General features: G+C 36.9%; 1 protein-coding gene across 1 annotated transcript in view; it reads right to left on the reverse strand.

Annotated features, from left to right (window-relative positions):
* Window positions 1-17,686, reverse strand: part of Dync1i1 (dynein cytoplasmic 1 intermediate chain 1) — a 278,997-nt gene that overhangs the window by 217,515 nt on the left and 43,796 nt on the right. Inside the window, exon 6 of the mRNA XM_042684669.1 lies at window positions 683-798. Coding sequence (XP_042540603.1) covers window positions 683-798 — 116 coding nt within the window. The remainder of the gene's footprint in view (window positions 1-682; window positions 799-17,686) is intronic.

Raw genomic sequence — 17,686 nt, forward strand, 5'->3', positions numbered from 1 at the left:
TCATCAGCTTCAATATCTACTAGTCGTGTCCTTTTATAAGTCATGATTTATGTGTGAATTTTCCACTGGCTATTTCCTGGTATGTACAAAGGTATAAAATTAATTTCCCAAACACCCTTAGGGTCTGTCATGGAAAATATTTTTAAATTGAGATCAGAAATTCTGATGTGTCATCTAAATTGCTCAGGCAAACCAGGATTCAGCTACATTTATCTATGAAGGGTGAAGATGTTAGGCTTTGAAAACCAGCTACGGCATCTTTCATGGATGCTCAATCTGACCATTGTAGCAGGAAAATAGCCATGTCAAAGGTAGCTGTGCCCTCATAAGGCTTTATTTCTAGAAACAGGTGGTGGACTGTAGTTTGTTGATCACTGTAAGCACATTTCTTATTGTCAATATTCACAGATGTTTGTAGTTTCATGATTTTGACCTTCTTCACAAAAAGTTGAAATAGTATCATCTTGCTATTTTTAAGTCTGTGGATGCCTTGGAGGAGAAACACTGAAATTTCTCTCCAGAGAGATTCAGATCGAAGCCAAAGGCACCTTTGCCTTTCTATGTGTCATTACATTTATATCCTATCAAATCCCTTATGGCAAGTGAGGAAATCAGCAAGAACATTGTTCCCTGGCAGATTTTGCTGTGGTAACATGGAAAATAAACAAAAGACATAGCTCACCTTCAGACTGGTGTGTAGCAAGAGGAGTCTGGGTTTCCTTGGAATAAGACACTACTTCCCTTGGCAGGAAATCCACCTGGGTAACCTTTGACACGCCCAGCTTATGCAGTCTTCTTCTGTAAGTAACAAAGAGCAAGCACTTAGGGAAGAAAGACATTCATTTCGGACAAGCTGTCAAGGACAAAAGCAAAGCACTAAAACAAAGAAGCCCCAAAACGATCAGCTTCTCAGTACAAACCACAGGACCACAATAAGGAACTTGGATTCTTGGCCTTCTTTGGCCCTAATTGGCTGGGGTGATATCAGGTAAGCCTCTTCTGCTGACCATCAGCTTTCCTGTTCAAAGTCTTGCTCCAGCCCAGAGACGTCTCTTCTGTTCTGAGCATATCTAATTCTGCATAATTAAAGTGTATACATTTGTAACTAAGATTCTAGTTTCTTAGGCAAAAGCAGGGAGGAAGGAAAGTAACTCTTGAGCTTTGAAGAGAAGTGGATTTGTAAGTAGAATAGTATGCTCTTGGAAGCAGAGGGAGAGTAGTACTCCAAGAGGAAGTATAGAAATGATCATTTCCCCCAGGAGTGGGGCGGGGGGGAAGCTATGCAGATCAAGATGTTCGTGTTTTTAGAAGATACATTAATATAGCCCAGAGGAGGAAGAGGACACGAGGCCTAGAGGGATAGGCTTGAGTTGGCATTCCCAGACTAACTATATAAAACAATTTCTGAACATTTATGTACACTTCAAGTGTTTCCAGATGTTTTTATAGCCATCCTGTCATTGGTCTTTATGGCCCTCCTGTGAAGGGTGAGGCCAGATATCACCATCCCTGATGAAGGAGGTGAGATCCAGTCTAAGACACGTGTCATAGTACATTCAATTTATAAATGGTAGAATAACAATATTACTGATCTTGCACATGCACGCTATTCAATGAGTCCTGGTCCCATATTCTCCCATCGAGCCAAACTCCTACCTAAAGTTCTTTATGATGAATTCTAAGTCACATAAAAACTCCGAAGCCTTCTGAAGTTACCCAGGAAGTAGCTAGCATGGAGGAAGCATCATGTGTGGGCAAACCTAGGGGCTCTAACTCCCTCCCTATTCACTAGGGAGTTGGCCTCAGCTGCTTCATCTGTCAGTGGAAATAATAGTACTTCTTAGTTTAATTGCTTTGGATGATGTATAGATACCAAATATATAATATAAATACCACGCATATTTTAGTATACATGTATACATAACTTATGCAGACATGCACATCTTAATTTTGAGAACATTACTTTTAGTATACAGACTTAGTGATAGTATGACATATTCTACATTTTTTTTTTTTTTGGTGCTGGTCCTGGGGCTTGAACTCTGGGCATGAGTGCTGTCCTCAAGATGTTTGCTTAAGGCTAGCACTCTACCATTTGAGCCACAGCTCCACTTCTGGCTTTGGGTAATTAGTTGGAAAAAAGCATCTCACAGACTTTCTTGCCCAGGCTGGCTTCAGATCTCAGCTTCCTGAGTAGCTAGGATTATAGAACTCCTGACAATATTATACATAAAAAAACTTTCCAGATACAGAAACAAGTGAATCTCTGGGAACAAAAGGAGAGAAGGGTGTAACTACCATTTAGCCCACATTCCACATTCTGGATGTCTCTAAAATCAATACAAATACACCATTATTACTAAGAGATGATACAGTTTTCTTACTTCTTTAAGTTATTATTAATAGTGATAACATGAGAGAGAAAGCATATTATGACTAAGAATTCTTTTCTGTGATTAATCAAGACAACGAAAGTGTTAGGAGTACATAAAGCAGACATATGAAAACAAGACAAACGAGAGAACAAAGGAAGGGGCAACATTGTCCAAAAAGAAATGTACTCACAACCCAACTTACGTAACTATAACCTATCGATAGATCACCTTTATAGTAACAATACAAATTAAAATTTTTTAAAAAGCTGCAAAAGAAATGAAAGAAAACAAGACACGCTTGGCTTTAGAGAGAAAGAAGCCTGACTATCTATCTGTGGATCATAGTTCCAGCTCTGATCTGAGCCTGGGCTGCATCAGCTCTATATAGACAACTCTGGACCACAAGAGTAGAGAGCAGGCCAGGCTGGATTCATACACAGATGGGATACGAAACTTTAATGAGGATAATGTAAGACAATGTACTAGGAAGATAAAATAAACCAGATAAAAGTCTCAAAACCTCAAAAGAAGAAACCCATGGCATATATTTCCTCCCACTGTCCACCCACCTAATGCATTTTCCAGAACTCCCCACACTCCTCCACGGAGTCTGATGCTAGGTCTTTCCCATCACAAGCTCCAAAAATCCACTTGAAACAATGCAAATCTGACCCGCCCTGATGCACACAGGGAAACCACCTCTGTGAAATCTCTCATGGGTGTCCATGTGAAGACCAGGGATCTCCAGCTCTAGCTACACCACAGTGACGGCTGCACTGCAGGCAGGGATTCTAACACATCTGGTGGTGGTGGGACATACGGGTTTAGCGCTATCTTGTGAGCAGCCAGGTACAGGCATTGGACAGCAGGAAGCCAATCTGTAGTTTGTATTTTGCCATCTTAGTAAAGAGAAACAACCCAGAGATTCGAGACAGCATAAGGAACTCAAACACAAACTGCATTCGAAACCCTATGTTGTCACTGGCCAGCTGAATGAATGGTATATGAAAACTTTGGACCCGTGACTTAGTCCTCTAAGCCTCATGTTTCTGGTCTATCAAACAGGCACTGACTGAATTATTAGGATGAAACTCATATCTGGAAAGCACCAAGTTTAGTGCCAGGCATAATACATAGCTTTTGGCTCAAGGAGCTCTACTTTTACTATATCTCTTTGGCTGACTATGATAATTCTTAATTTGTAAAGAGTAAAACCAGAGAAGGAAATTTTATGAATATTTATGCATTCAAATTCTTTGACTTGGAGAATAACTCTGCCAATGAAACATAATGTATGGGTACATGTATAGGTTTTGGCTAATAAAATAAAAAGAATTATGAAACTTCCTGCTTTTAAAAACTTAGTTTGGGTAGATGAGTTTATCAAACCAAAACAAAGGGTCCTAACTCAACTCATGATGTCAAATACAAATACAGCTGAGCTATCATCCTGTGAGTCTCTCTACTGACTGACACCTTGATGAATTTGGCATTCTCATGCTACAGGGTGAATCTATCTCAAATAACTTATCATTTTGAAGCAACTCCTTATAACGCTTCCTAAATGTACTGAAAGATTACTATAGATTTGTGTATAATCTCTAGATTAATGCTGTTGCATTCATATTACTTTACTGATATTTTGCTGTTATTTTAAACCTATTTACTTATAATATGCTAAACATACCTTAACTTATTGTCATTAAATTTTCATATCCTATCTCAGTTTTACAAATAAGAAAAGAGGCTCAGAGATGCTGACAAATTTGCTCAAAACTTACGTCATTAGCTTTAAGTTCAAGGGCAAATCCAAGGGCCATATACTTTAAGAGTCTCACGTTCTACCCACTGAGCAGTGGGTACAAATCCATGTATTTTAAAACCGTGTTGTATTGGTCTTGCTCTCCTCCTTTGTGTGTGTGTGTGTGTGTGTGTGTGTGTGTGTGAAAATACCTTACAGAGGGGTTACAATTACATGAGCAAGATAATGAGTACATTTCTTATCAAGCATTGTTGCCTCCTCCTTTGTTTCCCCTTCTCCTTCCTGCTTTTTAAAAAAGTGCCTTATAACCAGCCACTCATGGAGACACTAAAACCTAATACACTAGGGATCCAAGAGCCTGTGATCATTTTCTAAGCCTGGCTAGTGTCCTGCCCTCTGTTAGGAAGCATAAAATGGATCGGTGCTATACTTCTTAGCATCTCTAGTGGGTCTAGACAAGCTGGCCAGAAGGTGGCGCCCTTTTACCACAAAGCCCTTCCTCCTTCTCTTGTTCCAACCAAGCTGGCCTGCACTGTCCCCCTCACTGCAGGGATTCTCCAGCTCCCGCCTCAGGGTCTGCATGTGACAGATGACCATAACACGTGAATTTATACGACCTTGTAATGGAGACCTTCCTCAACTTCTCTAAAATGTTTCTGCAGCTTTATCAGCCGAAAAAAGTGCATAACTAAGTCTAGCAGATGAAGTGTACAGTAATTTTCTTTGAGTCTGACCACTATCACATGTCTTCTTGTTATTCAAGGCCCTGCCAGCTCATCAAAATTTAGTGGGAAAATAATTTTGTCATGTTAAGAATTTATATGTGTGGGGCTGAGGAAGTTTTTGATTAGAAACTTAAGATCAAGGATGCCTTAATTTTCTTTCAGTTTAGAGGTGTTTTTTTTTTTAAAGTATTATTTAGGATAGCACAAAGAAGTTCAATTACTATCGCTAATTACAGAATCTTTTGTTTTTCTACAGAAGCATTTTATAGTCATTCACAGTCAAATTCCATTTCCCCTCTCTAACTCTGGCAACTACTAATCTACTTATTATTTCCACACCAATACAATGATGCATTGTGTCTTTTGGGACTGACTTCTTTCACAGTTTATTGTCTAGGTTCATTGGTATGAGTGAACATATCATTTCTGTTTATTGATGATTCGTATTCCACTGGATGAACACAAGTTACTTTTAATCCATTCATCAGTTAGTAGAAAATTGAGTTCTTCCCATTTCTGGTCATTATAAATAATGTAAGTATTTGTATATGAAGTTCTGTGTGGATATATGCTTTCAATTCCTGTAGGTTTGTGTATAAGAGTACAATTAGCAGATCACATGACAATTCTATATTTGACTTTGAGGAACTGCCAAAAAGGTTTTCATTATCATATTTGCACTGTATAAGCTCTAATAGCTCTACTTCCTCCTCTGCTGTTATTATTATGTCTTTTTAAAAAATGATAGCATCCTAATTAATGTGAAATGGTACCGCACTATAGTTCATTTACACTTTTCTGATGACTAATGATGTCCATTGTTTTTTTATTTTTTCTTCCAGGTACTTACTGGTCATTTGTACAACTTCTTCAGATAACTGCTTATTCAAATTCTTTGCCCATTTTAAAATTTGCTTGTCTTTTTACTGTTCAGTGGTAAGAAATTTCTAGATATTTGTAGTTGAGTATTAGTGTCTCACACTTGTAATCTTACCTATTCAGGAAGCTAAGATCTGCAGGATCAAGGTTTGAAGCTAGCCCTGGTTAAAAAAATATCTTCCAGACTCCATCTTCAATTAATCAGCAAAAATCCAGACTGGAAGTGTGATTCAAGTGGTGGAATGCCAGCTGTAAGCTAGCAGGCCAAGCAAGAACCTTGAACACATGCCTCAGTACAGGTACAAAAAAAATCATATATTTTGGATATTAGACCCTTCTCAAACACATAACTTTCAAATATTTTCTCTTATCCTATGATTTATAGACACTTTATTGTGGTGTCTTGGGGTGTAAAGTTTTTAATTTTAATGAAAGCCAACTTACATACTTTTTTTTATTGTGCTTTTGGTAATATCCAAAAAGTCAATACCTAGTTCAAGTTTCTGAAGATTTATACCTGTTTTTCCCTAAGAATTTTATACTCCTAGTTATTACTATTTAGCCTTTGATCTGTTTTTCAGTTAGATTTTTGTACGTGATATAAGGTAGGGACCGAACTTCATTCTTTGTATGTGTACAGCCAGCTGTCCCATATTTAATTTTTTCTAATATTCAGTGGCAAGACTCAGCAAAGGAGCAGAGAAAGGCAGGACCAGTCTTATTTTAGGATGAATGATAGCATTTCTGACCCATCATTGATACTGGGAGGTAGAATTACAAGATAGAAGTAGTCTGGCAATTAGAAGGATTAAAAAAAATCATCAGAATAAAAAAATCTGCACACAAAAAAGACAGAACTAAAATGCATCTTAGTCACTTAAGAAGCTTAAATTCTGTACACTGCAAAACACAAAAGACTCTCAAAACTAGTTTTGAACAGTTTAGGTAGCTAGGGTGACAGAAGCAAAGGGTTGGATCAGAAGACAGTGTGCAAAATTCAAAAATCCAGGAAACCTTGAAGAGTCATGGTAATACTGGGTAGTTCCTGGAGCAGCAAGGAACCCTGGAAGCTAGAAAGATAACACTAGGAACAGATGTCCTCATATACAAAGAGTTCTTTGGCCACATGCCCTAACAGATCAAGGCCAAGGCTTTCTAAAAAATGTCTAATTCACCCTAAACTCCATTCTACTGATTTTTCTTCATGCTTGTTCACATGTGGGAATTTAATTCTCATGATACGTTTTAGACATGTAATTAGAATATAAAAATGGATCCAGGTAACCTGAGGGGGTGTGTGGGATTGGGAAAGATGGAGGAGAATGATAGAAGGGGTTACATTGTTTGAGGTGCTTTTTACTGAACCCCTTTTGTTCTCTTTTTTTCTCTCACTCCTTCTCTGCCTCCTTCCTGCCTTCCCTCCATCTTCCTCTCCCCCTTGCTTTCTTTCCCTCCTTTCCTTTCTTTCTTCTTTCTTTTGTTGTACTGGCATTGATTCAGGCCATCACACTTGCTAGGCAAGCAATTTACTACTTAAAGCATGGTCAAGCCCTCTTAAAGTTTCTCAAGTAAGGGTTTTTTTTTGTTTTTTAAAGTTAGAGATGAGTCTCTCAGGGTGAGGATGATAACCGTGCTGTTTTCTGGCACCTATTTTATGTAGTTGAATAGTGCCCTTGACAAATGGCAAAGAAACTGCTTTGGTTAGTATCATTTCTCAGCAACTACACATCATGTTTGAGCAAAGCATTAAGCAAAGTCCTAGCAATACAAAGAGAACGAACAGACAGACATATGTATCACAATGCAAATAAGAATGAAAGGGAGCAATATAAAGAGCCAAAATGAGCAAGTATCATAGAAATGGACTGGACAGGGTAATGGGAAAATTAATATGTGTTTGGAAAAGTGAAGGAGGTTTCATTAAAAACAAAAGACCTGGTATGAATCCTGAAATACAAGAAGGGATCAGGTAATTGGAAAGAAATGGGGACCATGTTCTGGTATGTAATCTTGCATCTACAAAAATCTTAGAACTAAATTTACATTTTAGGCCTGAGAATTTGAGTTTGCGGAATGGAAGCTTTGAGTTGAAAACAACAGGAGATAAACTTACAAAGGTATAGTGAGGTTAGATATTAGAAGCCTTTAAATTATTGAGCTAAAGAACTTAGCATTTGTGAGACATGGTTGCAAACACTTGGAATCTCAGGTACTTTGAGAGGTAAAGATAGAAATATATTGCAGTTCAAGGCCAGTGTGGGCAAAAAATTAGCAAGACTGGATCTCAACGATAATCTTATTGCTGTAATCTGAGCTACACGATACACACAGATAGGAAGATGGAAGTCTGAGTCAAGACCTGGCAAAATATGTGGCCTTATTCAAAACAAAACAAAACAACAACAACAACTAAACTAAGGAGAAAAAAAAGGCTTAGGTCTATGGCGTAAGTGTTATTATACCTGCATAAAAAGCATGAAGCCATGAGTTTCTTTTTTCTTTTTCTTAAGTAAAAGGCCTGGACTTTATGTAGACTCTAAGGAATTACTGAAAGTTTAATAAGATCTGATAGTTGCAAAGCAACTTTTAAAATATATTAGAGTAGCAATTATGTAAAGGGTTGAATTCTTTCTCTTTCACAGGCCAGAGGCCAGATACAAGAAGAGGGAAGGGACTGTATCTGTAGAAATGAGCATGGAAAAGGAGGAAAAGAGGAAAGATCTACAAGCAAGAAGAGCTGGGAAAGTAGGCTCAGGAAGCAAAGAGGGAATGTGGGCAAAGACAGGTCAAAGGGAACAGGCAGAAAAAAAAAAATGATGGCTGTGCTTGTGGTCAGCTGTGAAAGAGCATGCAAACTTAGTGCTGAGTAATGAGAACCCACTGGGAATGGAAAGGGAAATGCTGCATTTTGGAGACAGGAAAACAAGGAAGGGTAAAGGTTAGCAGAGGGGAAAGCAAAGGAATGAATCGCAGAGTGTGTCAAAGCTTCTTGCCTTGGAAGAGGAAAAGTGAATGGTGAAACTGGGAGAGACAGAGCAATTTTGGAGAAAGATCTGTTTTGGGGATGAAAAACAAATCTTCACAGATTTGTAGAGATGGAAATGGGGTAGCACAGAGAGGGAAGGGGAGAGGGAGCACACCCAGAAGAGCCATGGCTGTGGTCCCCCTGAACCACAGCAGCTTTGTCCTCTACGCTCAGAGTGCCAGTGTTTTCCTTGGCCTTTCCTAACCATTTCCAGGAAAGTGAGTTTCGATTTTCTTGTATTTCAAATCATTTTAGGAAGTATTTCACTTCCATAACATTTTATTCTTACAGTGCAGAGATATTAGTGTGGCAGTTACCACATTTTTTTTTCTTCATAGAAGCAAATGTCAACTCTGGCTGAGTCAAGCATAGCCGAAGGATTTGCCTGGAACTTCAGAACACACATAAATCCCCGCAACATTTCTGTGATACAAAAAGAGTGAATATCGTCCGGGTTATGATCGCATTTGGCAACGCTGGAGGAGGTTCTGCTCTTGAGTGCCCATGTTAAGGAACAGAAGTTTAGAACAATCATTAGGACAGATGAGCCATAATTATGTTTTCTCCAATATTATATACAAATGACATTATGATACAAAATAGTCTTTTAGGAATGAGTTTTTGTTTCCTGGATATTTTTAAACAAGTTCCCATACAATTTGTAGGATAACACTATATAATTATAGAATTTTTCAAGTCACTGAGTGCCACAGTAACAGCATTTCTTACCAAACGGCCTTCATTTTTCTGAAGCAGAATGAAACAAGAATATTGCCTTTGTGAAAATTTATCTATAAGTGTGGGATAGAGAATATCTTTATGAGATTACACAAGATTCTTTAAGGACTCTGAATAAAGGGTAGCAAGTGGCAGCATCTTGAGGAAAGTGTAACACAAATAAATGATCATGCCACAAAGTGCTCCCTGCCTTTCTTAGGATGAAATTCAGACTGTATCTGTTCAAATCAAATGACTAATGTTTTACATGAGTCAAATTCATCTGTAGTTATGGGCTCTCAAGTATACTGTACTATTACATTTTCATCAACATGAACATGTTACAAGATGCTGTTCCATGTTTTGTTAAAACATGTGATTGAATTTATTAAAGAGGCAGACATTGTCAGTTTGCCCAAGGGCACAACCCACATGATTCTCAAAAAAAAAAAAAAAAAAGAGAGAGAGGGCAATGTTACACAGGAAACCTTGAAAGACAATTCAAAACCAGGGATCTAAATAAAGTGTATGAAGATATTTTACAGGGTAGTGTGATTGTAGCACACATGAGACCCTGAGTTTGGTCCAAACCACCATTAGGAGGAAAAAGAGGACAGGGAGGGAGGAGAGCAGAGGGGAGAGGAGAAGAGAAGGAAGGAGAGGAGAGGAGAGGGGAGGGGATGAAAGGGAAGGGAAAGCCACAGGGGAAGGAAGGGAAAATGTGTCATTTTTGACATGGGTGTTGATTTTGACATGTGGCATATGTGCCAAATGCAACATACATGTGGATTGTGGCATGTGTGTCAATTCTGACATATATACCTATTGTGGCCAGTGTTGATTTTGGCATGTGCACTAGTTTCGACATATGTGTCATTTTTGCTATGTGTGTTGATTTTGACATGTGTCGGTTGACATGTGTGTTCATTAAGACAAACATTGATTGTGGCATGTCTGTCAATACCAATGTGTGGTTACTGTGACACATGTGCTGATCTCGACATGTCAACTGTGACATGTGTGTTGATCTTCACATACATGCTGATTGTGGCATGTGTGTGAATTCTGACGTGTCTATTGTGCCATGTGTCATGCCTGTTTATTGTGTCATGTGTGTCAATTCTGACATATTTGTCTACTGTGATGTGTCAATCCTTGACATGCATGCTGATTTTGACCTGAGTGACATTTGTGAAATGAGTGATTTTGATAGGTGTGTCAGTTGAGATGTATGCCAATCTTGACATGCATGTTGTTTGTGGCATGTGTGTCATTTGTGAAAGGTGGGTTGATTTTGACACGAGTGACTATTTTGACACGTGTAATCTCTGACGTGACTGCTGAATTTTACATGTATATCAATTTTGACATATGTAAACCCTGCCATATGTGTTATTTTTGATGTGTGTTGGTCTTGACACATGAGTATGTTTCAACAGGTGTACAGATTTTCAGCATGCATTCACATAAGGCATGTGTGTCGATTCTGACACATGTGTTGATTTGGTTACGTTTATTTTGATATATATGTCTACTTTGTCATGTGTGTAAATTCTGACATGTTTGCTGATTTTGACATGTCTTTTGATCCGAGTGTTGATTTTGACATGTGTAGTTGTGACATGTGCTGATTGTGGCATGCAGTTGATTGTGGCATGTGTGTCCATTCTGACACATATGTCTATGGTGATAGGTATGTGTCTATCACAATAGAAATTGATTTTGCCATGTCTGCTGGCTCTGGCATATGTGTCATTTATGACATGTGTGTTGATTTCTCAGCTTCTAATTGGTTCAAACCCCACACATCTAAGTGCCCTATAGCTGTCAGAAAGAATGGTGCCTAATATTCCTGTCTCTGGGAGATGGTGAGATTCAGAATGCACTAGTTGCTGGAACTGTAGATGAAAAATAAGAGCTTTAAACAGTTACCAAGCACTTCCTATTTCTTACCCTCTTTCTCAGCACACAGACAATAAATACCAGTTTGAAGCTTTGCCAGGAAAAGTTTAGATTGCACAGAAAAAGCTCTGACATTTCTAGCCCATATCTAAAGGATTGGCTTCTGCATTTGGAGTCAGTTACGTGTCCCCTGAAAGTGACTGAAATTTTGTTACTCACAACAGCTGTGTTCTAGGGATTAAAGACAAAGCTCTATCTTCCCCCTAAAAGGAGGTAGATTATACTGTTCAAGAGTGTTAATTTTCAGATACATTTATATGAGAGTCTGGCTACTAATGAAACTATTCTGGGAGCTGATGGACTAAATATTTACTTGTTACCTAAGGTCTACAGAGAACAAAGCAATGGCCCCATATGGCTTTTCCCACACTTCTTCTAGAGATATAAACTTTATCAATGACTCCTACTACACATTTATGTTCTTCAAAAAATATTATACTACTTATCTAGTATTTCAACTTTTCCAACTTTTACCCAATAATCTGACTTCCAACTTGCCAGTAGAGAAGACAAGGAAAGCAAATGCTAGTCTGAAGTCTGATCCTCCCCAAAAATCTTCTTCAGAAATAAGAGCAAGCCTCTATATTCTCCTAGAAGTAGAACTATCCATTCCAGCCCCTTTCTTGAGTCATTGAAGTTCTAATGGGTGATCAACATTAATTCCAATATTCTTAGAAGAGAAGGAAGTAGGCCATGCATCTAGTATCCCAGTATTTCTAGCTACTACCTTGAGACTCAAGAGGCTTATTGTACTTTATGGGAACTACTAAATAAAAAGTAAACAGTAAAAAGATAACATTTTGGATGAGCACAGAGGCCTAAGAAACATTCAGAATCTCTGGCTAGAGTAATGAATGAGATCCATGTTCTGTCCAAGGTCAGGATGTGAAGATAGGAAGACAGTTCTGCTGAATTGCAGAAACCCACAAGAGAGCTAAGAAAAATAAAGAAAAAGGGAAAATTATTCCAAATAAAAGAAGGAAAATACATAAAAAGCAGTCCTGAAGAAGCAGAGATATTTGAGTCACACAATGGAGAAACTAAGATGATAGTCATAAAAGTACTCACCAAAATTAGGAGAGCAGTTCATAAACAAAGTGAGACTCTCAATGGAGAGGGAAGGAAGGAGTATGGGGAAGGGGACAGAAAGGATCAAACATTCATTAAGAAAATTATGGCTCAAAAGTTCCCAAATGTGGAAAAGGAAATGGGAATTCAATCAAGAAAGCACCTAAATCACCACATGAAACAAATACAAAGAAACCTATGCCAACACACCTTTTAATTATTTTTTGTCAGTAGTTAAAAACAGAAAATTAAAGTTGGCTTGATGTCTACACTAGAATGCCTGCTTTTTGGGTTGTTTTGTTGTTTTTGTTTTTTGTCAGAAATAATACACATCACAAGATAGTGCTCAATGTAAGCGAGAAGGAGGAGAAAAAGAAAAACTCCACTACAATACAAAGCAAAAGAAATTAAGTTAATTAGTAAAGGAAAATATATGGGCAAAAGTAGAATATGGTTTTACTACAATAATACTAGATAACATTTATTTATGCATGTGTGTGTGTGTGTGTGTGTGTGTGTGCATGCACCCATTGAACTCAGGGCCTAGGTACCATCCCTGAGCTTTTTGGCTCAAGACCACTTGAGCTAAACCTCTTTTTCCAGCTTTTCATTGGATAATGAGAGTTTCAGGGACTTTCTTGCCTGGGTGAGCTTTGAACAGTAATCCTCAGATCTCAGCCTCCTGAGTGGCTAGGATTTTAGCTGTGAACCATCTGAATAACTTTTAATGAAAGGACAAAACTAAAAAGACAGAAGCAGTTAAATAGTTATAACTATTAGTTATAACGATTAGCTATAACTATAACTATTAGCAGAGCCACAGAATAAACAGACATAAATTTTGATAACAATTGCATATAGTTTAGGAAACAAAGAATAAAATGTGGAGATTTAGTATGTGAGAAAAATTGATATTAGCTTAAAACTGACTGCTAAAATCTATTTTATATAAGTCCTGTGTTAGTCATGGAAAATACCTATGGAAGTTAAACAAAAGAAAAAAAAAAGAAAAGGAAAAATGCTCTACAATAAAAACAACAAAACTCCAAGGAAGGCAGTGGGTGAGAAAAACAAGGCAAACAGATAACAGTTAACAAACTAAATAGTTTCATTCAATAATTAGTTGTGTAATACATTAAAACTAACAACTAAAAATACAGAGTAACTAAACTAATAAAATGCAAGATCCAAATATATAATGTCTACAAGAAACTCATTCTAACTATAAGGACACACATAGGCTAAAAGGAATGGAAAAAGACATTCATGCAACTAGTAACTAAAATAAAATACGAATGGGTAGGCCTAAACCAGACAAAAGTTTTTAAGACAAAAAATGTCACATGAGACAACAAAGGTATTATAAATGAAAAAAAATGGGAAAATTTAATAATTACACACACACACACACACACACAAACACACACACACACACACACACACGAACACACAAACTCAACATTAGAGGACTAAGTACATAATGTAAATATTAACAGATCTGATTGAAGAAAGCAGCAGCAATTCAATAATAGTAGGAGACATTAATATTCATTTTCAAGTAATTGATCAAACATTCAGATACAAAATTGTTGAAGAAAAACAAACAGTAGACTTATTTAAAAAAACAAACCTATACACCAAATGTGATCTAAAAGGATCACTCAAAAACAGCAACTAGAAAAAGAAATGCAAACTAAATAAAACAAATTGAAGAAAAGAAATATAAATAGAAAAGAATAGAAATCAATGAAATGGAATACAAAATATAGAGAAAAATCAATAAACTGCTTTTTAAAAATTAAATAAAATTTAAGAAAGATTGAACAAACGGGAGTGCATGTAACTGCAGAACTTCTGCGTGACAAAGGACATAGCTAGCAAGATCAATAGAAAGCCCACGGATTGGGAGAAGATTTTTCACTAGCCATGCAATGGACAAAGGTCTCATATCTAAAATATACTTAGAACTCAAAAAAACACCCCAATAACAAATTCTCAAAGAAACAACAGCCCCATTAATAAGTAGGCTAAAGATTTAGAGACTTCCCTGAAAAGGAAGTAAGAATGGACAATAGACATATGAAGAAATGCTCAACTTCTCCAGCTATAAAAGAAATGCAAATCAAAACAGCATTGAGATTCCACCGCACTCCAGTTAGAATGGCTATAATCAAGAAATCTAATAATAACAACCAATGCTGGAGGGGATGTGGCCAAAAGGGAACCCTACTGCATTGTTAGTGGGAGTGTAAACATGTTCAACCACTCTGGAAATAGTACAGAGGTTCCTCAAAAGACTCCAAATAGAGCTCCCCTATCACCCAGCAATCCCACTTTCAGTCATTTACCCAAAGTATCACAAACAAACCATACTAAAGCTACCAGCACAACTATGCTTATCACAAACAAGGCCATACTAAAGCTACCAGCACAACTATGTTTATCACAGCATTATTCATCATAGCTGAGACATGGAACCAACCTAGATGCCCCTCAGTAGATGAATGGATCAAGAAAATGTGGTATATATACACAATGGAATTCTATGCCTCCATCAGAAAGAATGACATTGCCCCATTTGTTAGGAAATGGAAAGGCTTGGAAAAAATTATATTAAGTGAAGTAAGCCAGACCCAAAGAAACGTAGGTCCCATGGTTTCCCTTATTTTCATTAACTAGTATATGTCTAGAACAAGCAGAAAAGGTCAAAAGCTATATACATCTAACCATATAAGATGATGCTAAGAGAAATGAACCCCAAGTGAGGAACTAAAGAGGTTTTATCTTTGTGGCTGTAGTTTTTAATGTAGTTATAATGGACCATGTGATTTTTTTGTTTCTTTTGTATGTTTTTCCCCCATGGTATAATCCCTGTTGTCACTGTATTTGATTCCAGTGCCCTGAATCTTGTATATACATTTTTCTAATTTGGGGAAGGGAAGAGAAATAACAAAATGCTGAAACAAGAATACAGCTTGACCCCATTGTAACAATGAGATGTACAAGACACTATGTTGAAATTGAACTTTACAACTTTGGCACAGGGGAGAGGGAGGAATTGGGGAGGTGGGGAGGGAAGAGATGGTAGGGGAAAACAAAGGAGAGGGTAACAATGCTCAATAGGAAATGTACTCATTACCTTACTCATGTAACTGTAACCCCTCTGTACAGTATCTTTACAATAAAACAATTTAAAAAGAATAAATAAAATTTATAAACCCCAGCCAAAAATAAAAGCTCAAACCAAAACAAGTAAATAATAAATTAAAATAAATAAATGAATAAAATTAAACCCACTACCACTAACAACAGGAAAGGAAAGCTGATTTGGAACCCTTGAAAGAGGCATACAAGAAGTTTAGATTTGAATTTTTAACTTTACCTAATTCTCCACACCAATCAAATCACTATGGCCTAGCATTAACTGTGCTAAAATCTCCACAAATATGGAGTCATTTTTCTCTCTCTAATTCTGTAAAAATAAATAAACCCCTAGCCATAAGTATTAACAGAAAAACACAAAATTGACCAATATCAGAAGGAAAGGTGATTATATCTATAGATTTAAAAATATTATGTTAACTCTTAGGCCAATGAATTTGCCAATGAAGGTGAAATGGGTATATTACTTGAAAGACACAGAACACTAAAGCTAACACTGAAAAATATAAACTCAATTGTATCTTTACTATTAGTTATAGTATTATAGTTTTAAGATTTTTCCATAATAAAGTTATAATATCAAATGTTTTCATAGGCAAATATTTTGCAGTCAAATAATGAATCACTGGAATTAAACATGTGTCAACAAATGCATGATCTGTAGAAGGACAAGGAATCTGTAGAATTTAAACAGGAATTGGTTGAAATAAAAATGGTTCTTAATTGGTTGAAATAAAAATGGTTTGCTTTCTTAATGACACTGGTGAGAAAATGAAAAAGACAAGTCACAGGTTGGGAAAAATATTTTAAAAAATTGCATCAGATGAGGGACAATTTCTTGAATACATAAAGAACTCACAAAACTCAGTGATGAGAAAAATTCAATGAAATAAAACAAATATACACGTGTTATGGTTTGAATATGCAATGTCTCCACAGTCTCACTTGTTGCTGAGGGTTTGATGCCCAATACAAGGCTCAGAGGTGGGGATATGGGGAAGATTTTGCATCATGGGAACTGTAACCTCATCAATGGACTAATCCATTGACAGATTCATAAATTGATGGCATTATTGGGAGGAAGTAGAAGCTAGGAGGTGGAGCCCAGTTGGAGCAAGTAGATTACTGGGGGGTGTATACCAGTAAGGGCATCTCATATTTCTTGCCACTCTCATTTTCATTCTCTATCTACTGTCTGGTTGCCCTGAGGTAAGCAGCCTTCCTCTGCCACACCCTTCCATTATAACACTTGTACCTCACCACTTGGCTCCTGAAAGCAATGTAGCCAGCTGGCCAAGGGCTGAAACCTTTAAAACCATGAGCCCAAGTAAGCCTTTTGTTCCTTTAATACTAACTTTCTCGGGGAGCATGTGACAGCCACAGAAATCTAACACAATAAATGTAAAAGATTTATGCAGACATTTCATCAGAAAAGATATTCAGATTGAAAATAAGCATGAAAGAAACTTTTCCAACACTGAATCCACTATGATATAATAATTTATCACTGTATTCCCTCAATAATGAACTTTAGTTATTCCTTTAAAATGTTTATTTAAAAAATATAATGCCCCAAGTATTGTCAAGAACAATAAATCTTCCTCTGGAAACATTATCTTTAAAATATATCACCCAACATAAAATACTTGAGGTATTAAACAAATTTGCTTTTTCTTTCATAGAAATCTATCTAAATTCTCCATAGAGTGACAGAAGAAAGGAAATGAACAGGACACAACATTTTAATACCAATCCTGGACAGAATTATCCTAAAATAACTTGTTAGTAAAGGAGAGAATGGTTAGAAAACATATCTGTTATGACAGAACGTGTATACTCCACTTGTAAATAAAGTTGTGATTTTGGCTTTGTAGTTTTGCTTTGGGTAGTGTTGTTTTTAATAACAAGGATCAATATGGGGAGATCAAAAGCCATCTTTTTGTGGTGGTTACCACAAAGAGAGACTTTCTTCAAAGATTTATAAAAGAAAACTAACAGAAGAAAATAAACT

This window comes from Dipodomys spectabilis, unplaced genomic scaffold (assembly GCF_019054845.1).
Source record: "Dipodomys spectabilis isolate Male_0828 unplaced genomic scaffold, ASM1905484v1 ptg000089l, whole genome shotgun sequence".
Classification (NCBI taxonomy): Eukaryota; Metazoa; Chordata; class Mammalia; order Rodentia; family Heteromyidae; genus Dipodomys; species Dipodomys spectabilis.